This window comes from Abramis brama (genome assembly GCF_963993115.1).
Source record: "Abramis brama genome assembly, chromosome: 24".
In the NCBI taxonomy this organism is placed as follows: domain Eukaryota; kingdom Metazoa; phylum Chordata; class Actinopteri; order Cypriniformes; family Leuciscidae; genus Abramis; species Abramis brama.
Genome location: NC_139986.1, coordinates 12,516,552 through 12,543,404, shown reverse-complemented (window position 1 = coordinate 12,543,404; position 26,853 = coordinate 12,516,552). Strand labels below are relative to the sequence as shown.

At 36.9% G+C, this 26,853-nt stretch overlaps 1 protein-coding gene across 3 annotated transcripts in view; it reads left to right on the top strand.

The window, feature by feature from the left end:
• Positions 1-26,853, top strand: part of pou6f2 (POU class 6 homeobox 2) — a 99,254-nt gene that overhangs the window by 22,097 nt on the left and 50,304 nt on the right. For all 3 annotated transcript variants that reach the window (XM_084102593.1, XM_084102594.1, XM_084102595.1), the window contains 2 exons: positions 4,003-4,100; positions 14,802-15,024. In XM_084102593.1, the coding sequence (XP_083958719.1) occupies positions 4,003-4,100; positions 14,802-15,024 (321 nt within the window). The remainder of the gene's footprint in view (positions 1-4,002; positions 4,101-14,801; positions 15,025-26,853) is intronic.

The window sequence follows — 26,853 nt, the reverse complement described above, 5'->3', positions numbered from 1 at the left end:
AGTTATGACACATTTATTATTGACTTTACTTCTCTGGCTCAATTTTCCTCGCAGGCAAGATTTATGTTTTGGCAGGAATTCTGAGGAAACCAGAACTAACTAATCATAATCTTGTGGTGTAGATAAAAGCACACATCAGAACGGCTGACCGCTATCCAAACAATAGTGGGGTTAAGCGTTCCTCAGGTGAGCGGTCATCAGCAGATGTTCTTCATAAGTGTGCTGGGTCGCTTGATTACAAACTCTTTTATTAGGTTTGACCAGTGTGTGTGTGTGTGTGTGTGTGTGTGTGTGTGTGTGTGTGTGTGTGTGTAAGATTAGGGCCTGGGAGACAGGTCTTTACCCTCCAGTGATCTCTGGAATAATGAGGGTATGTTACCATGGTGATTCTCAGAAAAGCCTCTGTAAGTGAAGAACCATTTAAAATCAGTTGCTTTGTTTTTCTTTGGCCATCACTGCCTGCCTGTTCCTAGTTATTAAATGTACAAGAGCAGCGTGGAAGTGTAGGAACAGACAAAAATGTAGTAATGACACAAGTTACAGCAAGCTAGTTTTGTCAGTATTAGTTTTAATCTACTCTGTGTTTCATGGTACAGCTTTCGAAAGAAGGAAAGAAAGGGAAAAAGTGTACTACATATAAGTAGAAAAAGCAATATGTTGGATTTGAATCGACTCCAGCTCTGACCATGAACCAAAGGCAGTGTACCACAAAAATAGATGACTAGCTATAGCAATATAGCTATTATTAGCTAGCTATACCACCCAAGACCATGCGTGATCCTTTCCTGACTGGTTAAATACAGTAGACTTGACATGGCATGGCATGAGCTCTATGTGTTAATTATACATGATAACATATTTGAATGACGCTTTATTCAAGTCAATGTGATGAACTCTGATACTAGCCTCATGTCGACTATTTAAAATTGCTGAAAGAGGATCTGCCAAATGGATGTAGATAAATGATAATAATTAAAAAGATGAAATACTGTCTTCCAAAAAAAGGTTGGAATCAGAATCAGAAAGAGCTTTATTTATGTTTTTAGCATGATTACACATACAAGGAATGTGTCTTAGTGTGACAGAAGCTTCCACTGTACAGACAGAATGACAGCGACAAGACAGATAATAAAAAAGTTATATATAGTTTGGGTCACACACACACACACACACACACACGTGTGTATATATTCCGTCCGCTAGTGTTTTAAAAATAGCGATTTTGATGCTATTATAGTCGTGCCCCTAGCACTCCCATTCAAAAGCCAATTTGACCAAAAACGAAAATATGGTCAAACTTAAAAGTGGCGTTTCCATTCTAATTATGCTTTTAAACGAAAGTTTGCCTTGGGTAGATTAACAAAAAGACCCTAGGTTGCATTTTGGTGAGAGTTACGCTTTAAGCGTGTGTGAATTCCCTGTCTGTGCATCTCTCAACTGTGTTCGGCAGCAGCGTCTCTAATAGCGAAACTGTATGTTTATCTGCTCCAAGAACAGCCCCGTTATTACCTTGCCTATTTACCTTTAGTGAGAAATTCATTTTAAGTTGTTAAACTATTTTACCGATTAAATTGTCAGAGCAGCTCTGACAACATGCTTCTGTTCAAGTGTGTGAGTGTACTGTATGTGTGTGTGCGTTTGACTGGGAGAGAGCGCGGGAGAAAGAGAGTATATGCTTTCCGTACATATTAAAACATAATTTTGGGGCAAAAAACATGGAATTAAACATGCAATGATTTGTCATTTTTATCCTATTGTATACTATATTTATTTGCTTGGTCAGTGTCATTGTGGGTTTTGGTTGTTTTGCTGTTGTTGACTGTAAGGACTTTGAAATAACTGAAATCAATTGGCAAAGTGATATGGAACTGTAATGCGGTCAAGACCTGCCTGGAACTACTTTAGCTGTGCATTTCCCTGAAAATAACTGCGCACCTTAGAACATTCGTCAACCAATCAGATTCAAGCATTCAACAGTAGAAATAGTGTTCTGTATTGCACATACTGTAATGAGTCCCAATGTTCCAGGTTCAATAAGCTCTACTGACAAAAGTTAGAGGCCTGAATGATTTAAAAAAAAATGTTTTTAATAAAAGTCTTTAAAGGCCCGTTCACACCAAGGACGATAACTTAAAAGACAACGATAAAGATATAGTTTAAAAAATCGTTCTCAATATTAAATAATAGCAGAGTTCACACCACAGCTGTAACGATAATGGCAGAGAGAAACAATATCGTTGGAATCACTTTCAGAATGATTTTATCCAGCAGATGAATGATAAAAACATTGACAGCCAATCAGAATCCATCTTGCTGTAACGAGTTCGAGCATTTAACAAGACAGACAAGCACGCGCTTAGAATAATCAGAGCAATATCATCTGCTGGTGTGAACGCCGTTATAGTTATCTTTATAGTTATCGTTCTTGGTGTGAACGGACCTTTATGCTGACCAAGGCTGCATTTATTTGTTCAACAATACAGTAAAAACTGTAATATTGTGAAATATTATTACAATTTAAAATAAATTTTTTTTGAACTAATCCAAAATATTAATAAAAAAAACCTAGTAAATAGTATCTCAGTTATATTACAATAACACTGCAGGTGTGTAGTATCTCAGATCAGCACAGAACACAAGCATGTAAATTGATGTGTGGTTTGAGTCGCTGAATTAAGGATTCACTGCGAAGTGTATGTAACAGTGCTGATGAGTGTTTAGCAGAGAACACATGGTGTGCAGACTCTTTTATTGGTAAAACGCTTTACAGCAGCAGTTACAGAGCACCCTACTGAGGGCTCACTGCCGTCACAGCATGATACTGTCTCTGAGTGTTTGTATATGTGGTTATGGGAGGGGAAAATTGAGGAATTTATTGAAAAGGATTTTATTCTTTAAAGCTGCAGTCCTTTAAAGAATAAAGGATTTTTTGGATAATAAATTATCCAAAATACATTTTTGAGCAAGTACATAACCAGCCAGTGTATGTACTTGAATTTTGCGTGCCCAAAAATAATGTTTTTAATTCCAGTGGTACTGGTGGATTTCCGCGGGAAATTCGAGCATGTCTTTGCGTCATTACGTCACATCTGTACACATAAAGAAGGTGTCCCGGCTAGTAGGCTATATTGTGTGAGGATGGTGGAGGTGGAGATTTATAGCCTTTTCTCAGAACACTTGATATAATTAAACTTATCAATTTGATGGCGGATCCAGAAAGGTTCAAACGACAATCACCAGTGACAACTGGAGATTCACCCGTTGTAAAATACAAAAGATTTCGGACTTCGGAGTGGCTGCAGAAAATAAGTGAATGCAACCGGGCCCATGCGAAAACAAGGATAATATCGGAAGGGCTTTTGAAAGGTAAAAATTAGATTATATTTGAATTTTAAATATGCATCTGATTACAGATACATGTTTGTTTTTCAAAGAACCAGTTCTAAGGAACATTAATTTGTTGGTATGACAATTAGAAATTAGATTGCACAGAAATGGAAACTGAACTACAGGTAGCCCTAATACACATTAAATGTAGTCATGCAATGCTGATGTTGTTAACATTAACATTTTGAGAACAAAGTATAATTTACTCGGTTTGACGTGATATGATAAGCGATTGTTAGATTTAATCAGCGTGATTTACTGCAATGCTTTTTTTCCCTTAGTTGGTCAGAACAAAAGTGGATGTTACTTGTTCAGATGACATTTTCCAGCTAAATTCTTATTTTGGTCATACTTCCGAAAAGTATAATCTGTGATTCCGAATGACAGTATCCACTCCGGCACGGCGACTGACAGCCGCACATTCTCCTCAAAACATCGGATTCATCCGCGATGTGCCGTGCCGAGGCACAACCCACGTAAAGTTGATAATTCTGCGAATAACTGCAATTGCAGATTTCGAACAGAGATGGCGACAAAGAGGAAAAACTACGGACTGCAGCTTTAAGAATGGAGAAATAAGTCTATATATCTTTTCTCTCTCTCTGTCTCTCTCAGGTGTTCGAGTTGGTTCAGTTCACTCTGATGCCAGCAGCAGTCCCACAGAACATGGTCATATGGGTCAATCTCACCCCACGTACCCCATAGGACCACAGGTAAGACCACACACTTTTTCCCCTCACACCATTTCATTAACATGAAATGGCATTCGCATCCCATTTTACATTTGAAATGTGACATTTCTGAGTGATAAAATTAGTACTGGGTTTGATTTTATCCATCACCAACTGATTGGATCATGAAAAGTGGGTTATATACTAGAATGGAGCTAGACTGAATGTGAGTTTGCAAAATTTGGCTAGCATTTTTCAAAAGTTACTCCTCAACACTGGCCTGACCGACTAACTAAAAATAGCATTGCTACTAACTTAATGTTTTTCAGTAGTGTAGAAGTAGGTCAGCTGCTTTTAAAATAATGTAGCTAGTGTAGTTACAAGCTACTTTTTACAATAAATAGCATAAGTAGTGACAAAATCTGCCATTATTTGTCAACCGATATCTATCACTTAGGCTTAAATATCGGCTGATATTGGCACTGGCCGATAACTTGGCCAATAAGTGTTGAAATCGGGATCTTTATTTTGACAGTGCTGTAACTTTTATTTTGAAAGTGCTGTAACTTTTATTTTGACAGTTCTGAGAACACCTTGCAGCCAATTCCGAGAATGCACAGGAGTTCCTATACTTTTGTCCACATTAGTTTACTGTGTTAGTTTAATTAATTATTAAACAGAACTGTTACGCAAAGACAGTAAGCGTAGTATAATGTATTAGTTTTTCCCTTTCTATTATTAGTAATAGAAAGGCAAATGCTATAATGCTCTCATATAATGTTGGTATTCAGCAAATGCACATTTATATCATTTAAACAAGACTTTGAATGTCTAATAAACATTTAATCCCTTAATCTCCCAAACTTTAGCGAATCCAGCTGTTAGATCATCTGAAGTGTGCATTTGTAGCCAGCAATATTTAGACTTTTTTGGCCTTAAAGCGATATTCACTCAAAAATTAAAATCTGTCATCATTTACCCAACCTTATGTTTTTCCAAGTTTGTATACTGTAACTTTTCTTTTTTTTTCTTTCTGTGGAACACAAAAGGAGACATTTTAAATAGTGTATGTATTTATATTCCATGCAATTACAATAAATGCACAATAAATGTTTTCAACTTTTTAAAAAAAGTACCAAAAAACAAAAGCGCCCTAAAAGTATTATACTTTTTTTTAAAGTCCATATGACTGATGCATAGAAATGTACGTTGTTATTCACTGATAATCTTTCTCTCTATTGAGAATTTGAGAACTCAATTCAACTAATTCAGACTGGTTTTATGAGTCAGAATCAAACCAATTGACTAACAATAGTGTTACACACTTTGAGATGTTCATGAGAAAAATATGAACAATACAATGTATAACTCTGTTTCTCACACATATCTCAAATGGCTTCTGAAAACTTGAAATAGATGGCACACAAGTCCTATAGACCACTTTTTTGATACTTTAAAAACCTCATTCCCATTCATTAAAACTGTATATGGAGAAGCACAGACAACTCTTCACTTTTTTTTTCTTCTGCAGAAAAAAAGTTATACATTTTTGGAATAAAATGGCATGTTAATAACATGATAACATGATTTCAGTCAACTATCCTTTTAAGGAAATAATAGAAAAAAAACAAAACATTTTGATGACTTTATGATAACAAGGAGCATACCATCCAACACCTAACCAATGTCCCAATAAAACAAATAGACACCCACATACTCACAGAAAATCAACTGTGGTGTTTTATAGGATGAGTAGAACAAACAAGCTCTTTTAAAAGATGGAGAATGATCATTTTGTGTTGCCATATCCAGCTCAACACGCCACAGCGATGTCCAAGCCCTTGTCTTCTCGTTCCCCTGAGCTCTGCCTTAATAGATGAACCCTGTCAGGACAGTCCCACAGAAACAAACACTTTTCAGCCACACTGCTCTCTCTCTGCGCCATGGCCAATTCCCTTGTTTCTGGATCAATATGTTTTGATGGATTCTCACTCTAGAGACGGATATTGTGTGCACTGCCATTACGGAACTGGATCAGTAAGAGGGCAGTTAGCCCTACATGGGTCCAACTCTTTCCTGTGCCTCTGGCTTCATTCGTACACACTGCTATCAGTCTGATTACGAGTAATCTTTCAGCGTTTCCTCCGCTGAGCCGCTCCCTCAGTTCTTATTAGAAAGAGGAATGGGATGGGAGGGTTTTGGGAAAAGAAAAGGGTAATTTAATCCCAAAAGCCAGATCAAGAAGGTATGGCGTGTTGCTTATGGTTCAGAGGTTCTTGGAGCCTCATACATTCAGTACTGATTCTATTAAATTGGTATTTTTTAATGATTTCTCATGTTTTATCATGCCTTGGATGTTTCATGTCAAAATTAACATTCCCCCTGTGGTGAAAATCAAGCTTTTAATGTTGTGGATATGTCTATGTGGAGTTTTTAATATGCTTTAAGACAAACCATTTGCAAAGTCCAACACCATTGCTGAGTATTTTCTCTTTAAAACTGCAGTGAACCAAAGACAATCTCAAAAACATGGTCACAAATTACCTTGTAACCAATCAGGTCAATGTGTGATCATCAACGAGTGGATCTCTGAGCTGGTGCGAGTGAGTGGAGGCGGGGCAAATTTGCATATTCATAGAACAGCATACTAAATGAGGCAAGGGTCTAGTTACATTTCAAGCCATTTTAAGGCACTTTTAAAAAAACTTTTAAATATGTCATTTTGGTGATCAAAGGTGAGTTTTAAGGGATAAAATGATTGACTACTTTAACATAAACATAAGTTAATTAACATATATCTATTAATTTTTTTTTATTAACGTGCCTTGTCGTATTGTGCAAAATTATTCAAAGTGACTTGCTAAAACGACTTTTCTTACTGACTGACGTAACCAAGCCCTCCAACACCCACTTTTCACGATTCGGTTCAAACCTGATGGATAAGATCAAGTTCTGCCCTACATTCTCTGAATGAATATCCAGTTTAACTTAAAAATACTATGTCAACTCTATATTGAAGAATAATGGCAAAAAAAAACAAAAAAAACACCAAAAACAAACAAACAAACAAAGAAAAAGCCAAAAGCTACCATGGCATTTTCATGTTTTTTATTAATACATTTTACCATAGTAATGCTGTGTTGTTTTGACATAACCCAGGGTTTGCCAAACTGGGGTTAACTGCACGGGGTTTGTGAATTGAGGAAAAGTTAAGAAACTAAACAATAATTAAAATGAGTAATGTAAAATAAAAACAATCAAAACGAAACACTTACTAAAAAGTAATTTCAACCTAGGGTCCTTTGCACCATGACCTTGAGCCAAACACCCCCCCAGAAGTCTTTTTTCCCTTGGTCGAACATTATTAAAGTTAGAGCTTATTTAGAGATATCAGCCGAATGGCTTAGTGCAGGCGCTAATGGATCCAAGGTTGTATCTCGTAAATTATCCCACTAATAATGCCCAGAATGGTACCAAACTTCTACAGTACTACAAATAGGTTCTGTACTCATAAAACGAGGCATTGGAAAGTTTGTAAGTACATCAGGAGTTTATTTAAATAACACTTGCCTGATGGCTTATGCTACCGTTAACCCGGACGTCGAGGTCACTTCTGTGATTTGGGAAAAGCCCGTAAAAGTCCTTTGCAAAACTCACACGTGTAAGGGAAAAGCTAGTGAATTTAAGTGTTGAAGTGTTGACAACTTAGTGTTAACTAATAATTGTTGCAAACTGGTACTACCAACAAAATATTAGTGCATTCCTGGAACTGGGCGTCGTTACATTACATCCTTATGCATCGCTTTCTGCCAGGACTTTTATGGGCTTTTCCCAAATCACGGAAGTGACCTCGCCGTCCGGGTTAGCAGTAGCATGAGCCATCAAGCAAGTGTTATTTAAATAAACTCCTGATGTACTTACAAACTTTCCAATGCCTCGTTTTATGAGTACAGAACCTATTTGTACTACTGTAGAATTTGGTACCATTCTGGGCATTATTAGTGGGGTCATTTACTAGATACATCCTTGGATCCATTAGCGCCTGCCCTAAGCCATTCGGCTGATATCTCTAAATAAGCTCTAACTTTAATAATGTTCGACCAAGGGAAAAAAAGCTTCTGGGGGGGGTGTTGCAAAGGTCATGGTGCAAAGGACCCTAGGTTGAAATTACTCCGAACCATTCCTTTAAATTTGTTGTTAAATTATTGAAATATGAACTTAAAATCTCACATACATAAATATGTAAAGGGGTACATAAAGTAAATATTTTTCGTCAAAGAGTTTTTGCTGACAAAAAAAGTGTGTGAATCCCTGACAAAAGTATATCATGGCTATTCTATGGTAATGTTTACACTACCTTGAAGTACCATATATGCTATTGTATTTTAATCATTCAGTACCATGTTATGTATGAAAGTACCATTATATATTATATTATAACATGGCATTGTATGCTATATATATGTTATGTCAATAATATATGTTTTAGACACAATTATACAGTAGCAAAAGAGAAAAAAAAAAAAAAAATACTGAGCTTTTATACAATAAATAATGCACATGTATAATGAAAAACAAGATCTTCAAAAAGAGTCTTTACAAATATTAGTGTAATTATCACAAATATGCCACAGTATGTTTGAAAAGTGTATTTAGTGTATGTAAATGAACATTTAGGAGCAGTGATGTGGTAGTGTGACGTAAACATCCCAAGGGTATTTTGAGTGAGGAGTTGTTCAGCCATTTTAAAGTGTGTTTTGATCCTGGGGGATCCCATTTCACAGACACGCTGGGGTTCAGATCAGTTTGTCAGCTGCCTTGTCGCTTAGAGAGAGGGCTGATGGGAAAACGGTGTGAGCCATTAGTGAATCTAACACAAAAAAAGAAAGAGAAAAGATCTGGTTTTCATGCTGAGTCAAGGAGTATACGGCCCTCCCATGATTCCTGACACAGGCGTTCTGCTGGACACGACACAATAGTTTGTATTCCTTGGCAAAAGCCCATGAAAATTCCAACAACTAAAGTTGTATTTTATCACAGTGGATGCATGAAGTCAGTTGTCATCATGTTCACACAGGTGTCCTATAAAGTAACCAAAGGTGTAGTTCATCACATTATCTATGAACATGTTCCACTAATGTTTGATGACCAGAATGTCTCCTTAAAAAAAAAAAAAAAAAAAAGAAGTATCTTATTTTATTCTGATAAATCTAACTTAAATAAAATGAATGAATGAGTGCATGAATGAATGCAAGTTTTTGTATCAAGGAGATGAAGTAATCTTCATTCTCTTGATTTTCCATTTTCTCATTAAATGTGTGTTTTTATATTCACATCATGACCTGCTTAAAATGAGGGAAATTATATAAAATTCCCAAACAATTTATTTTACGTTTTCTGGCACAACATATAAATGCAATTACGTGTATTACTGATTACTGAAACATTTAATAATAATAATTATTTATTTTTTTAATAAAAAAAACACTACGGAAATTACCAGATACTGTGTGACCTAATAGCATATGAAATATCATTTATGATGAATATAAAAACATGGATTTTGCTGATTTTTCATTTTTTACTGACAATGTTGACAAAAGTAGGCTGTAAAACCTTATAAAAGAGGTATATATTGGTTTTTTTTTGTATTAATAATACAATCTGTATGAAGTTATGAGGACAAGTAATTTTACGTGAAGTGATTGATAATTTAGCATCTTCATTTCCATTAAATAAAGAGTACATAAAATGAAATTATATATTTATCATAGGAACATTCCAGATATCTCTGATTAATTTCAGATTGCAAATGTTTTGTTCCAAGTCTCAAAAATGTGTGGTAATTATGCAGAAAAAAAAATCCCTTCTACCAAAGAACCTATAAATCAACATATTTTTATATTATACAAATAACTTTTAATACTCTGATTAATCAGCATTATACCAAACAGACTCTGTGTTCTATAACGTTTGTCTTAAGCTCTAAGCTGTCCATCTGGTTTTAGTCATCTTCAGGCTGATGGAGGCTGTTGAGCTCTGTTGTTTAGGTCAAGTGCCCTTTAATAATTTCCTCTGTACTATGAGTGGGGTTCAGAATGAGCCATTTAGAGTTAGTTGATTTGTACAAAATGCTAAGCTCAGTGCTATAGACACATTTCGTCCTTTACAGTCTTGAAATAAACAACATGGAAAATGTGGGGCATGGAGGTTCTTAATTTAACCCTTTATTTATAGATTGAAGAACAATCTACCAGTGTGATAAATATTTTATGGTCCTATTTTTCTTAAAGCTACACTGTGTAGGATTTTCTCCCATCTAGCGGTGAAATTGTTTATGACTACCAACTGAATATTACTTTCTAGCCCCTCCCATTCTGAGGGCGTTTTAACTCCTACGGTGGCCGTATTATTTCAAATCTGCCGGCAGTCGCGAGTAATCTCCCCCTCGCATTCGTCACGGTGCCACTGAGTGTCAAAACGCGAAAGGCGAAGCTTGAATTTCCAGGTATGTCCAGGTATGGCTAATGTATTTTCAAGATGGAGGCGCAACATGGCTGCCGCCATTCGAGCGACTCGCTTGTATGTATTCTAAATGGCAGATTCTACACTCACGAGAATACTTGATTAGTTGGTAGAAGTAATTACACATTAATGACCAAATATCATTTTGAAAGAACAAAGTGTTTTTTTGCTAAGAATCAACTTAAAAAATTACACAGTGTAGCTTTAAACATTGATGTCTTGGTTTAAATGTATGGCAAAGCCTGATCTCAGTATACACACTGCTGTTAAAAAGTTTGTACTTTACCACACTTTAGTTTAGGGTCCAATTCTCACTATTAATTTACTATTAACTACGACTTTCATCTCAATAAACTCCTAATTACTGCTTATTAAAAGTTGGATAGTTGTTAAGTTTAGGAATTGGAATTTAGGATTCATTTTATGTGCTTTATAAGTGATAAAAATCAGCCAATATCCTACTAATATGCATGCTAAGTAGGGATGTCCCGATCCGATCACGTGATCGGAAATCGGCCCAATCACGTGTTTTCAGACTCGATCGGAATCGGACGTTACCTCCCGATCAGGACTCGGATATATATGTATATATATTCTCATTATTTTTTTAACACATCTATAGTTATGCGGTGGCACAGAGTTACACCGGTTTCACACTGCACGCGTTAGCAGAGCGTAAGCAGCGCAGGAGCAGTGCGTATGGTGAGCAGGAGCAGGACACCCGCGTTTTGCTTTCACACTGGCAGCGTTTGTCACGCACGGCTGAACCGCGGGTTGTGTACAGACAGAGTACTCTATAATGGATAAGTTGGCATTGCTTTATTTCGTTTTCAAATACATTTAAGAGAAAAGACTTGTCAAGAAGCTTATTTTATTAATAATTTCATTTATATAACTTTTGGTTCATCTTTGTTTTTATTGTTCTGGCAACAAGTTTGTTTTTGGACATTTGTTTTCTTTTTAAATTGCTGTTGGTCATTTAATTGACTGTTTAAAACACAATAGATATCATCAATGCACATTTTGGATAAAACTGCGGTGTATTTTGGCCATGATCAATTGTCACTTTAATTCAGTGTAAGCGGCGCAGCAAAAATAGACTCGGCACCGAAAGGATCGCACTGCTACGCACTGCCGCGCCACCTCTGCGTGCGGTGTGAATGCTCTAATCTGTTAACATGGGCGGCGAAAAAAATACGCGCTGTACGCTCTGCTAAAGGCCTATTTATACTTCTGCGTCGAACTGCCGCCGTAGCTACGTCGTAGGCTGTGTGTAGCGCGCGTACCCTTCGGCGTACCCTGACGTGCACCTCTCCAAAAATGTAACAACGCGTCAATTCTACGCGGACGCAAGCGCTGTGATTGGTGTGTCAGAACCCCTCCCTCGGGGTTTCACATGCTCCCTAGGTGCGCGTCAACGCGGACAACGACGCAGAAGTATAAATTAAAACCAACACGTTGCCTACGGCGTATAGGCTCCGGCGTAGGTCCGACGCAGAAGTATAATGAAGCCCAATTTATACTTCTGCGTCGAACTTACGCCGTAGCTACGTCGTAGGCTGTGTGTAGCGCGCGTACCCTACGGTGTACCCTGACGTGCACCTCTCCAAAAATGTAACAATGCGTCAACTTTACGCGGACGCAAACGCTGTGATTGGTCTGCTAGGACCGCTCCCTCGGGTTTCACATGCTCCCTCTGCGCGCGTGAACGCGGACAACGACGCAGAAGTATAAATGAAAACCAACGCGTTGCCTACAGCGTAGAGGCTCCGGCGTAGGTCCGACGCAGAAGTATAAATCAGCCTTGAGGCGTCAGGGTACGCCGTAGGGTACGCGCGTTACACACAGCCTACGACGTAGCTACGGCGGCAGTTCGACGCAGAAGTATAAATAGGCCTTTAAGAGTTAGGAGTGCAGTTCCTAAAAGCACATTACTGGCTTTGCAAACACTGTGGCACTTTTATTTTTAATTTGTTTACATGCCTGCCGGGTATTTTAAGTTGAGGTGCTATTTGTTTATATATTAGACTTTTTTTTATATTTACTGTTGCACTAAAGTCCAAAAGTGAAGAATTTATGTTATGTATTACTTGATTGTTCAAGCTACCTCACAGAAGTTCTCTGTTTGTTAACAGAGTTGTTGAATGTTAAAATAAGGTGAATTAAATAAAAAATAAGGAACATCCTGGATCTGTTTTTTCGCTCTTCTTTATTCTTTTTTATGTATTATAGAAGTATCGGATCGGGACTCGGTATCGGTAGATACTCAAAATCAAATGACTCGGACTCGGACTCGAGGGCAAAAAAACCTGATCGGGACATCCCTAATGCTAAGCAACTACTGTAGTTAATAGTGAGGATTGGACCATAAACTAAAGTGTTACCAAATTATATATTAAAACAGAAAACAATAATTTTTATTATTGTAATTGTAATAATATGTCTCTTTTACTTTTAGTGTATTTTTGATCAAATAAATGCTGCCATGGTAAGCATAAGAGACTTCTTTCAAAAGCATAAAAAAATTATTCAGACCCCAAACTTTTGCACTGTATAGTGTATATTCTTAGCTCTCAAGAATGTGTCAACATATGGATTTTTAAACTGACTTATTCAAAAATCAAAGATTTCAAGCATATGAGCACAGAGGCAAACCAGGCAATGGCATCCGCTTTGAGATAGAGATGAGATGCTGGCAGACAATCTTTGATTTTGTGCCTCAAATAACCGACATCACACACACTTAAAACAGCCAGATTAAGCGTATGTCACCCAGCTATGTCAGAAGCGTCTTTGTTGTCATCCACTGACTGGTTAATTGATTTTTTTGCACTTTTTATGTTTAAAGTGAATGAAATGACAAATGACATCTCTCAGTATAATCCACATGAAAGACGTTTTTTTGTCTTTTTGACAAATTCTTTTTGTCTGTTTGTTTTTTTCCATTTAGATGGAGAAAGAATATTTAATAGTGTTGTTTTATGCTGATTAGCCCATTGGATTTTAGATGTTTGTTGTAAATGAAATGTTAAAGCAATGAGTAAAGCCTTGTCTTATCACACAGAAGTCAAATGCATCAGTGAACGGGTTTCAGTTTGAAAGGTTTCTCTAGAACCTCCCATCCCTAAAATGTTTTAATGTTTGAATAATGCTTTTAAAGTCATTCTATTCCATGTCATTCCGTTCTTTTTTTCTTTGTGTTCAAAAATTAGGAAAATTGCATCATGCCAGAAATGTTTTTGGCCTTCTACTTAACTTTTAAAGTCCCCAAATTAAAATTCATGTTGATCAAAACCTGTATAGTTTTCATTCATCTGTGGAGCTCTAAAGAGTTTGAGAAATTACACTGCTGTCAGTATACAAACTCATCACTGAGGAAACAAACAATGCTTGAATAATCTGACTTAAATGGAAAAGTCTGCAGTAATACAGGTTGACTGTACAATATCAAGCCAAAGAAGCAGCAATGAATACTAATGGGTGTGATGATAATGTAACCAATGTGTGTGAGAGAGAGAGAGAGAGAGAGAGAGAGAGAGAGAGAGAGAGAGAGAGAGAGAAATTGCTGACATGTAGGAAGGAGCAGTAACACCTCATATCTCCATACTTAATAATTTTTTATTTTTTATGTCCATAAATCATTACCATTGGTCACCCTTTATGTCTGTTTGTGGGTTTTGCAAATATTTAACCAATGAAAAGTATTAAAAGCAACTTGTGACTAAACCTCGTAACTCCATTGGTTCCTCAAACTGTCAGTAAAACCTCATAACTCAACCCCGCCTCAAATTTGAATTAAGTATATATATATATATATATATATATATATATATATATATATATAGGGCCAGATTTACTAAACAGGGCAAATTAGCATAAGAGAGCAATCCCATAAAAGCGCAGATGGGAGTGGAAAGTTCTGCTTTCACTCCCCTATATACATATATATATATACATACATACATACATACATATAGGCTAATGTTTTATCTATTTAAGGAGCAGAGGAGTAGTCTAGCATTAGTAGTCTAGACAGTAATTCACTGTCTTAGTCTAGCATTTGTCTTCAAGTCATAGCCAATACTGTCTTAAATAGCCTTCACTTCATCTTTTATAAAAGAGATTTTGGCCAAATGACAGAATCTCCTAAATGAGCTTGATTTTGGTATGTATACATCATACATTAAAAAAGTTCCTGTTAAACTTCTTCTCTTTCAGTCTCTACTGGTTGCTCAGCAGCTGGCGTCGGCAGTTAGCGGAGTGATGTCTGGTGGAGCTCCGGGTCTGAACCAGCCCATTCTGATTCCCTTTAACGCTGGTGGGCATCTGGGTGGACAGCAGGGCCTGGTACTCTCTCTGCCCACTGCTGCCAACATACAGGGCCTGGTGGCCGCTGCTGCTGCTGGTGGCATCATGACACTCCCTCTACAGAATCTGCAAGGTATGAATACTTATTGATTAAATTAGTTTGATTGTTTATTTATTTATTTATTGAGAATTATATAAATAATGCTGTTTATTTAAGTCTACTTTAATTCTTTAAATTCTGGTCATCAAATGCAGATGCTGTGTTAAGTTTGAGTCATGCACATTATTATTAATTGATTTAGCTTTTTGTTGTTTATTTATTTATGTATTTAATCTATAAACAGAAATAATACACACTTAAAGGGATAGTTCACCTAAAAATGAGAATTAGCCCATGATTTACTCACCCTCAAGTCACACTAGGTGTATGTGACATTCTTCTTTCAGACGAATACAATTGGAGTTATATTAAAAAATGTCCAGGCTCTTCCAAGATTTATAATGGCATTGAATGGCTGTTTCTGTTTTGAAGTCCATAAATGTGCATCCATCCATGATAAAAGTAATCCGCACGGCTCCAGGGGTTAATAAAGGCCTTCTGAATCGATCTACGTCATACGCTGGAACACCAGTCTCTTGTGAACGTGCGTACAACAGTAAGCGGAAGTTAGAGATTACAGTTTGTAAAGTTTTAAATATGGATATTTTTCTTACACAAACGCATCGCTTCACTTCAGAAGGCCTATATTAACCCCCGCAGAGCTGTGTGGAGCACTTTTATGATGGATGGATGCACTTTTATGGACTTCAAAACAGAAACGGCCATTCACTGCCATTATACATTTTGGAAGAGCCAGGACATTTTTTAATATACACTCACCTAAAGGATTATTAGGAACACCTGTTCAATTTCTCATTAATGCAATTATCTAATCAACCAATCACATGGCAGTTGCTTCAATGCATTTAGGGGTGTGGTCCTGGTCAAGACAATCTCCTGAAATCCAAACTGAATGTCAGAATGGGAAAGAAAGGTGATTTAAGCAATTTTCAGCGTGGCATGGTTGTTGGTGCCAGACGGGCCGGTCTGAGTATTTCACAATCTGCTCAGTTACTGGGATTTTCACGCACAACCATTTCTAGAGTTTACAAAGAATGGTGTGAAAAGGGATCCAGTATGCGGCAGTCCTGTGGGCGAAAATGCCTTGTTGATGCTAGAGGTCAGAGAATGGGCCGACTGATTCAAGCTGATAGAAGAGCAACTTTGACTGAAATAACCACTCGTTACAACCGAGGTATGCAGCAAAGCATTTGTGAAGCCACAACACGCACAACCTTGAGGCGAATGGGCTACAACAGCAGAAGACCCCACCGGGTACCACTCATCTCCACTACAAATAGGAAAAAGTGGCTACAATTTGCACGAACTCACCAAAATCGGACAGTTGAAGACTGGAAAAATGTTGCCTGGTCTGATGAGTCTCGATTTCTGTTGAGACATTCAGATGGTAGAGTCAGAATTTGGCGTAAACAGAATGAGAACATGGATCCATCATGCCTTGTTACCACTGTGCAGGCTGGTGGTGGTGGTGTAATGGTGTGGAGGATGTTTTCTTTGCACACTTTAGGCCCCTTAGTGCCAATTGGGCATCGTTTAAATGCCACGGCCTACCTGAGCATTGTTTCTGACCATGTCCATCCCTTTATGACCACCATGTACCCATCCTCTGATGGCTACTTCCAGCAGGATAATGCACCATTTCACAAAGCTCAAATCATTTCAAATTAATTTCTTGAACATGACAATGAGTTCACTGTACTAAAATGGCCCCCAGTCACCAGATCTCAACCCAATAGAGCATCTTTTGGATGTGGTGGAACGGGATCTTCGTGCCCTGGATGTGCATCCCACAAATCTCCATCAACTGCAAGATGCTATCCTATCAATATGGGCCAACATTTCTAAAGAATGCTTTCAGCACCTTGTTGAATCAATGCCACGTAGAATTAAGGCAGTTCTGAAGGCGAAAGGGGGTCAAACACAGTATTAGTATGGTGTTCCTAATAATCCTTTAGGTGAGTGTAACTCAGATTGTATTCGTTTGAAAGAAGAATGTCACATACACTTAGGCTAATTTTCATTTTTGGGTGAACTATCCCTTTAAATGAATACCCATATTAAAACTAGGGTTAAAAAGTACCATCAGAACCTGTGAAGTCGAATTCAATTGGGGATAGCCATGAAAACGTTCTGTGGTAGACAGCATTCGTTCTTTGACAGTTTGTTGTTTTTTCATAAAAGTTGTGCCATCTCAAAGTACCATCACCCCATCCAAACAGTACACGTTTAAGATATACCTGAGGAAAGTGCTCGGAAAGGCAGAGGACAGGAGGATCAGAGCGATATAGGCGGGGAAAGTAGTTCACATTCATTACAGGTCAGCGTTTTGCAACGAAGCGCAAAAGCACTTTAAGGCTCTTTCTTCTTTCAGTAGGAGTATTCACTATGCTTGTGTCTTCTCCTCTTTACCTCTATCTCTCCCCCTCCTCTTTCCTTCCGTCCGCACGTCCATACTTCTCCTCGGCTTTTAAACTTTAATGCACGAATGTTCTCTTTTGATCATAGTTGTAAATGGTTTTCATTTTAATGTTTAAAACATTGTCTCTTTTATACCATTAGATTGAGGGGTGGAAGGGGGAAACCGTCAGTCATAAATCTTAGATGAGGTGCCTTCTCTAATGCCTGACTAAAAAATGATAGGTTATAAATTTGAGTGCATGTAAAATAGCACGTTTTCCTTTTTCGTCGGAGGAGGAGGAGGCCGAAGATTAAAATAATGCACGGCAGGAAACAGGTTGTCCCGAAGAGATGGATGGACGGGATGGCTAAAATAGAGGGATGGAGAAGAAGTCTCTAATGGACACAAACATGCATAAATAACAACACGCATCAGAGCGCATCTAGGCTTTTAATAAACGCTCACATGGGCTAAATAAATATCTAAAATTTCCCAGAATTCCCTCAGTTCACGATAATGTGCCTGTGGGGCCTGCCTCACATTTCGAGGACTCTCTAAAATTGACCCTAGAAAGACGTTCTATGTTGGAGTGAATTTTAATGGTACATTAATTGTCTGTCTTAACTGGACATTTACATTTTATGCTTGTTCGGCAAGTGAGTGTGAGTGAGTCCTTTTTCGTCTGAGATTCTTTCTTTTTTTCAAATCATCATGAACAGTCTTAAACTAAATGGAAAATCTAGGTTTCAAAATATAATTTTAACTTGGTGTTAATAAAGTTTTAGTATTTTAGTAAATTTTATCAAATAAATTTTATCAAATAAAATAATATATATATATATATATAAACAGATTCATGTCGTTCAAATTTCTTTATGACTTTCTTCTGTGAAACATTTTGAAAAATGCAAGTCAGCAGGGTCCAGCGTTGTTTCGGTCCCTACATTCTTCAAATTATCTACTTTTATGTTAGGCCAAAGAAAGAAAGTCATACAGGATTGGTGATTTCATTTTTGAGTGAACTTTCCCTTTAAGTACGTGCACTCAAATTGTGAACAGTGACATTGTGTTTATCTGTGGTGCAAATGCAAACAGAAAAGTCCTCATCCTAAAAAAATTGCCCAGTGATAAACTAGTGTGACTTATTCTGACTAGGCCTCTCAGTTTTAGAATCAGAACCTGGGGGATTCTCTAAGGGCATAGTGTCACGGGTGCCGTGTGACATTAAATGATTTGACTGTGTCTGCTCTCCCTACAGCCAGTCACACTGTCCCACAATCCCCCAATCCTATCGCATCATCCCCCCTACCCCCCATTGATGGAGAGCTGCTGGCACAGCGCTTCTGCCAGACAGTCTTAGTTGAGCGGTGAGCTCAGCCCGCCAGGCCTGATTAATCACAACCTGCAGAGATCTAGACCTCAAGCACCAAAAAAGACACATAGATCAGTGTACTTGTGTAGCATGTTCTTATTAACTCTGGATCAAACACTCTGTCTCTGTTAAAGGAAGATGAAGCAGACAGGCCACTTTCATAAGTTTTAATAAGTCACACTAATGAGGAGCAAATAAGATCTAATAGATCATGTCAGGGTGAGAATTCAATTAAAATGTGTGAGGTTAAAAAAAGAGTAAAACGTCATTTATGATGGATGCATTGTGTCTATCAGAGCAAGATACCAATTATTTACGCATTATTGCATAAATGGAACGAAGATAATAAAGTCCTGATGACATCACCATCAGTACAGTTACACATTCCTAAATAGGGATGGGAGTTGTAAAGAATTGTAACACTTTACAACAAGGTTCCTTTTTAACATTAGTTAACTACATTATTTAACATGAACTAACAAATGAAAAATGCATCTAAAGCATGTATTAATCTTAGATAAATGCTAATTTTAACCTTGACTAATACATTATTAAAATTAAATGTTTTTCTGTCTTGACCTGGGCTAAGGTGAACTAACAATGAACAGTTGAGTTTTTTATTAAAGGTATAGTGGAGGATCTTTCTGAATTTTAGATAAGACCCGCCCTCTCCACTTTTTGAATAAGTTTGATTGATTCACCAGAATGATGACAATTAGGAGGACCAATAGTATAGGTGATCCACCCGGAAGTAAAAAATCCTCCGCTATACCTTTAATTAAAGGCAGGGTAGGTAGGATTTATTAAAAATTAAAGATCCAAATTTGTTAAAACTTTCTATATATATCAATACATAATTAAAATGTAAGAACTCTGAAAAAAAGAGTATAAAAATCAAGTGACTCTAGACCGTTTAATCTGTATTAAACACAGCTCATTATTTCGATTCGGGACGAATCAAAGGATTGGCTTAGGCGACTGTCACTCTCTCGCAACCATGGCAACCACCCTTTTGCCACACAGCACCTGCCCACTTGCGCGCGACCGTTTGATTTGAGGAGTGCGAGAGGCACGGAACCTGATCACACCTCCGTCCAGTAGATGGCGGTAATGCACTATGTTTGCAAGCTGCCAATAAAATCTATCGAAGAAGAAGAAGAAGGCACTGAACCTAGGAATACCAAAACAATGGCAGAGAAAGAGCAATCTAAATTTACAGTACCGGCATATGCAGTTAGTGAAGGCAAACCAGGCAAAAAAATGCCCCTTCCCCTCCGCTTGTCTCAGGTAAATAATGCGTCCTCTAGCTCAGCGGTCGGAGTCGCGCGTTCATGTGTTTTGGGGGCGTGGCTTTGGAAGAAGCACAGAAATGAGGGGGTGGAGTGAATGGAAATAATGAGATGTCTTTAAAACAGTCGTGAGAGGTCTACAGACACTCGATTTTGATACTTTCTTTTTCAGAGTACTTACATTTTAATTATGTATTGATATGTACATAAAGTTTAAACAAATTTGAAAAATAAAATTTTTAGACCATTTCTACCTACCCTGCCTTTAACTAACATTAACAAAAGGTTAATAAATACTGTAAGTTGTTAGTTACTATGTTAACTAATTGAGCCTTATTGGAAAGTGTTACATAAAGTATTCAGTGATTCCAGTTCTAATTCCTCTATTAACAATTGTGTAATTAGGAAATACATATTTGACAAATATAAGTTTTATGTATTTATTAGTTTACTTATTTGGCTATTTATCAGGGTCAATGCACCAGAATTTGCCATTTTCATCTGTAGTCTCTGGCAATGTTATAGAGTCACCCTAAAAACGAAAAATAACCTTGAAACTACAAAATTATTAAAATTGTGTAATGCAAAATATATTCAAACTGTTTCTGCAAAAGGTGTGTACACAGACTTTTCACACTTTTTAGAGGTGGTAATAATTTACCTTATCTATATATTAAATAACAATACTAAACATTTGTATTAATTTTATAAATGAATTAGTGTTTTTGATTCATTAAAAAGAACTGACTCATTATTTGCATTCGTTACAGTATTATTTTTAAAAACGGGAACTCTGAATAAGTCATAGTAAACATTGGCTTCTTGAACACTCTTCTTGTCTGCCATTGGTCTGGCAAACATATGGCCTCACCCACATTTTATTTAAAGGTAAGGTAGGCAATTTCAGAGAGGCTAGCATTAGCAAGTTAGCTTTGAAAGCATAATATCCCACCCTCCCTTCAGAGCGCTCTCCAAAGCCACATCTCCTCCAGAAGACATGAATGCACAGAACAGAGTTTACAAAGACGAGAACCTCATGTCTCAAAGCACATAACATTACAATGATAATGAACGTAAACAACAGAGCTCTTACTTGTACAACCGGACTGCTACAGATTAATTTCAGCGTTGATAGTGTTGACATAAAATTGCATAAATCTGAGTCTGAGGATGTGAACAGCTCCGGGTAGAAGGTCACTGGTTGCCATCTCGTAATTACGGTTACGACACGGCGTGAACGCAACATTAGCTTGTTGTTTTGGTTCAGGAAAGACTATAAAATGCGGCTGCTGTTCCTTTGTGGCGATCGTCTTCAACTCTGCATAGCCTCATTGAACGCGCTGATGATGTGTGATGTGTGAGTGAGCAGGGTGCGCGGAGGTTTAGAAATACATATGTTGACAGGCAGAGGACATCATATAATTGCATTCGTACCTAATGCAATGATTGGACGAACATTGTTTGGTCCTGAGACTTCCACAGAAGATACATGTTCATGTTTTAATATTTAGACCACTTCCATTATTGATTGCTATCAGGATGCAAAGAGAGTTGCCACCAGTATAACAAAAAAGTGTTTATGAAATAAATTGCCTACTCTACCTTTAACTTATGAATAGTTTACTTATAGTTAATAAATTGTGTACTTCTAGTTGTCTAACTTCTAGTTGTGCATATTAAGATGGGATAAGAGATTTTAAAGGTTTCTTCATCCAAAAATTAAAATCCTCATGTCGTTCCACCAATGACTGTCTGTGGAACATAAAATAAGATATTAATTAATGGAAGTCATAATTTTTGTTTGGTTTGTAAGGACACAAGGGAGACTAAGTTAAGATTAAATTCACTTTTGGGTGAACTAACCATTTAACATGTAACATGTAAAAAAACACTTTTAAGGGAAAAGGACTTGTATAGCAGCTAGAGCCACTTATGACACCATACCGCTCACCTTTTCCAAATTAGGAGATTGCCGCCTCACTGTGACCGTCCACGTGAGCGTGCGGAGCAGAAGGCTCAGCGGTGCGTCTCTCCACTGATGAATGGTCGTCACAGCGATGGGGCAGCTTCATGAAGTTCGGCACGGTCGTCTAAATAAAAGCCTGCGCTTGCGTTACTCCGCGCTCATTTTAAACCCTGGCGCCGCTGTAGCTTGTTATTTTGTCAGGAAGATTAATGTCTGGACATGTCAAGTAAAGAAAGTGAATTCCCTCTTGAACACTGTGTGTACGATTCCAGCCGTAACTTGAATAGAATAAGAATCAGCCTCATGTTTGTTTGTCCATCAGACTGTAAATATGGTGTTAGGAATAGAATTAATCATTTATATTTAGAAATTGTAAAAAAAAAAAAAAAGAGATTGGAAATTATAATGTGAATATAATTATATGAGGTAGGGTGGTGTTTCAAAAAACATGGCAAAATGAAAGTCTGTTTGTTTGGCACTGTGACATTTCTTCATGTCACAAATAACATCGTTTGATTTCATTTGACTTGATGTGAGACTTAATGATATGATTTCGCTGTTTTGAAAATTACAAATCCCTCTGTTGTACATTCCTTCCATATTCTGTCTCATAACAAACCAAATGACAGAATGTGCTTCTCCTTACATCAAAGCGTCTTTCAATAAGCTGCGGAACGAAAATAACATCTACGTGGTTGCTCATCAGCTCAGAAAGCCTCAAAACAGGCCTCTTGCGAAAAAACAAACAAAAAAACTTAAGGGTAACCCTCAGATCATGAAATAACTCTTATTATTCATAGTCTTTTCATGACCTATGAAAAAGCTTTTTGGAAACATCCTTGTAATACGGCATATTTTCCCTAAAGAGATGTAAGGCAAATGAAAGATCAGTGCTACATTGTCAGCCTACTTTGAGTTAATGCAGAACAAATGTATACTCTGGCTCTTTCATATTCATATTGTAAGCTGCCTGATCGGTGCACATCAGAACCTGCAGCGTAGCGTGTAGGGGGAGTGTGGGGGGTTCTGGGAAGGAATAGTGCGCGTGTTCCCTTTGCAGGAAACATAAAACGGCACTCAGGGATGAGGAGTAATTGCCTGAGTCTCTCCACGCTCGTAGGCTAATGAGGAACCATGTTGGCTCTAATCACAACACTGCTCCTCTGTCTCAATGAAAGAGCAGTTGTAGTCTCACAGGAATCGCTCGCCTGTCAGACCGGGGCATCGCTGTAGACTGAGTACTGACACAGGCGGGGGAACTTGAAGCTGCTAACTCACTTAGGTTAGCTAAAAGTAGCCAAGTCAAAGAGAAACTTGAAGCCTGAAGGGTGATAAAGTTGAACACAGGAACAAGACAATAGAAAGCTCATAATTTGCTAGCGACATGTTTGTAGCTAAAATAACAAGAACCGTTACTCTTGCCGTATTTAAAATAAATAAATAAATACTGCAAGTAAAAGTTCATTTAAGAGACTTTCGTTTCGAGTCAATACTTGCTGAAGGAAAGTTATCTGCTACTGCAAATGATACCTCTCTAGAGAACATGGATTTACAACTCTGACACGATGCAAAAAAAAAAGATAAAATCTCAAAAAATGTGTCTATTTATGACCCTTGAAGACACAAGTTCCTTAAAATGCTTGTTGTGAGTGAGCTGTCCGTGGTGCTGAACTGAACATGTTTACTTAATGGTACTGTGTAGACATGAAAACACTGATATTAGTAGCCAAGTCAAAGAGAAACTTGAAGCCTGAAGGGTGATAAAGTTGAAGACAGGAAAAAGACAATAGAAAGCTCATAATTTGTTAGCGACAAGTTTGTAACTAAAATAACAAGAACTGTTACTCTTGGCGTATTTAAAAAAAAATACTGCAAGTGAAAGTTCATTTAAGAGACTTTTGTTTTCGAGTCAATACTTGCTAAAGGAAAGTTATCTGCTACTGCAAATGATACCTCTCTAGAGAACATGGGTTTACAACTCTGACAAGATGATAAAATATATAAAAAAAAGATAAAATCTCAAATAAATTGTCTATTTATGACCCTTGAAGACACTAGCTCCTTAAAATGCTTGTTGTGAGTGAGCTGTCCGTGGTGCTGAACTGAACATGTTTACTTAATGGTACTGTGATATTTCTTTTTGAGGAAGAGGTAGAGAGTAAAAGATGGAAGATTCAACGTGAAAGAGGTTTAATGTAACCTGTGTTTGTGTTTTAATGTTCTGCCACCAAAAAGAACATTTTGACTTTTGTGTTTAAGTAATATGAAAGATTAATTAGGTATCATTAAAGTTTGATTTTCTTCAGTAAAGTGCCTTAACAGTACGTTAACCTAATTAAAGGGATGTTCTGTGTTAGATAGAAGTTAAACTCTAGTACACTGTCAATTACCACTGAAAATAATCAACTCTAAAAAAAAATTATAGTAATCCACTGGTATGTATAGGTACACATTGCAATTTTTTTCATGTTTTTAATATTGTGACATTATTACAATCTAAAGTAACTGTTGTCTATTTGAATATATTTGAAAATGTAACTTATTCTAGTGATGTGGCAAAGAAGCCATTACGCCATTCTTCAGTGTCACATGATCCTTTAGAAATCATTTTAATATGCTGATTTGGTGCTATAGAAACATTTCCTATTATTATCAATATTGAAAACAGTTAAGCTGCTTAATTTTTTTTGTAGAAAATTATGAATTTTTCAGGATTTTTAGGGTAGAAAGTTCCAAAGAACAGCATTTATTTGAAATAGAAATCTTTTGTAACATTAGGACTGTATTTACTGTCACTTTTGATCAATTTAATGTGTCCTTACTGAATAAAAGACAATTGACCCCAACATTTTTGAATTGGAGTTAACCTGTTTACATAGACAAATCCATCTATAAACATAGCAAGTTCATCTATTTAGAATGGTAATCCAGCCAGTAAAAGGACAATTTAGACAACTTCTAAATCAATTTCAAAAATCACATTTTGGTACAGAAGAAATTATGAGCTGCACATTTTTGCTTTTTGCCAAGTGTAATAAGTTGTCATAAATGCATTACGTAACATTCAAAAAAATAAAATAATAATAATAGCCAGTCCACGGAGTTCACCCTATTTTGGACCCTAAACATGGATTTAAAATAAAAACACTCTCTCTCTCTCTCTCTCTCTCTCTCTCTCTCTCTCTCTCTCTCTCTCTCTCTCTCTCTCTCTCTCTCTCTCTCTCTCTCTCTCTCTCTCTCTCTCTCTGCATCTTTTGGTTTAACTTTAAAGTACTGTATTCCCAGCATGCCTTCCACATTGTCCTTTAATGTTTTAAGTTTGAGGCAGTTGTAAGACAACTTATAAGGAAAGAGTCATATTAAATAAGAGTGATAAAATTGCTGCCGCTCTCATACATTTCAAAGCTAATGTGACTAGATATGCACCAGCAGCACCTGCACACAGACTTGCTGTGGTAATTTGATTGATTTGTTGTGACAGCAGCCAAATAATTGAGAGTGAGAGGTGGTGTGTGTGTGTGTGTGTGTGTTTTAGGGGGGTTACAGCACATGTTCTCCTAGACAATCCAGGAAGAGTCAAAGATTCTCATGTGCCATTGGGTATTGTTCAGTTTTCTTTTCTTTCCCACTGAGTGTGATGCCGTGTGACTGCATATGACAGTGGCATAGCTGCAAAAATAACACAAATCGTATTGTACACATACACACACAGTGAGGTTGGCCCACACATAGTCAGGCGTTCAAACAGAAAGCACCTCACGTCACAAACAATAAACATCATTGTACAAGTATAAACACATTTTACCACATCACACTCAAATGAAGTATCTGCACACTCACAAGAAATGTTTTTTGCTTTTGCGTGTGCTTTCTTGGCAGAATGACTTTAAAGACATGTTATTTAGCAGGACAGGTAGCAAAGGGTAAAACATTAGCTAAGCAAGGCCTCAGAATTAACATAAAACGGTGTCATTCTTTCATATTTCTACCTGTTCTGACCTTTTAAAGTTACGTTTTTGATTTGGGATTTAAATATATATTTTATTTTTGATCTGTATGTATATAAAAAGTATCTGTACACAATGTATCTACATTACCGTTCAGAAGTTTGGGGTCAGTATTTTTTTTTAAATAATTTAATACATTCTATTATTCAGTGTTCATATATTCAAATAGAACAGTTAATAATAATAAAACAGTTATTTCAAAGGGTAATAATATTTCACAATATAACTGTTTGTAGTCAAACAATATTACTGTTTTTGATCAAATAAATTAAGCCTTAATGAAGAGTCTTCTTTCAAAAACATGAATTTTTTTTTACCAGCCCTAAACTTTTTACACATTTTTAGTTATTTTAGTCCTTAAGTATTTATCAAGGTATGGATGGGTAGAAAAAAGAAAAGAAAAAAAGGATAAAGGCAAATATTTCTTTTTTTAAATCTTCATTTGAGTGTTTAGAGAGTTATCCTAAAAATATATATTTTTTAATATTTAGATCCATTTACACAAACCATTTACATTACACCAATTTTTCCAAACTGTTCTTTTATCTTTTAGGTTCAGTTAAGAAGTGGCACACCATGCACTGTAAAAAAAATTTACATCCCCAAGTCAAAAATTTCAAGTGACCGATAACATCTAAATTTTTCAATTAGTCTGACGTATTATTTCTCATTGAGCCAATGTTAACACACTATTGCAACAAGAATTTCACTTGGGCCAATTGAAAAATTTAGATGTTATCGGTCACTTGAAATTTTTGATTTGGGAGGGTTAGAATTTTTTTTACAGTGTGTCTGTTCAGATTTTGGCG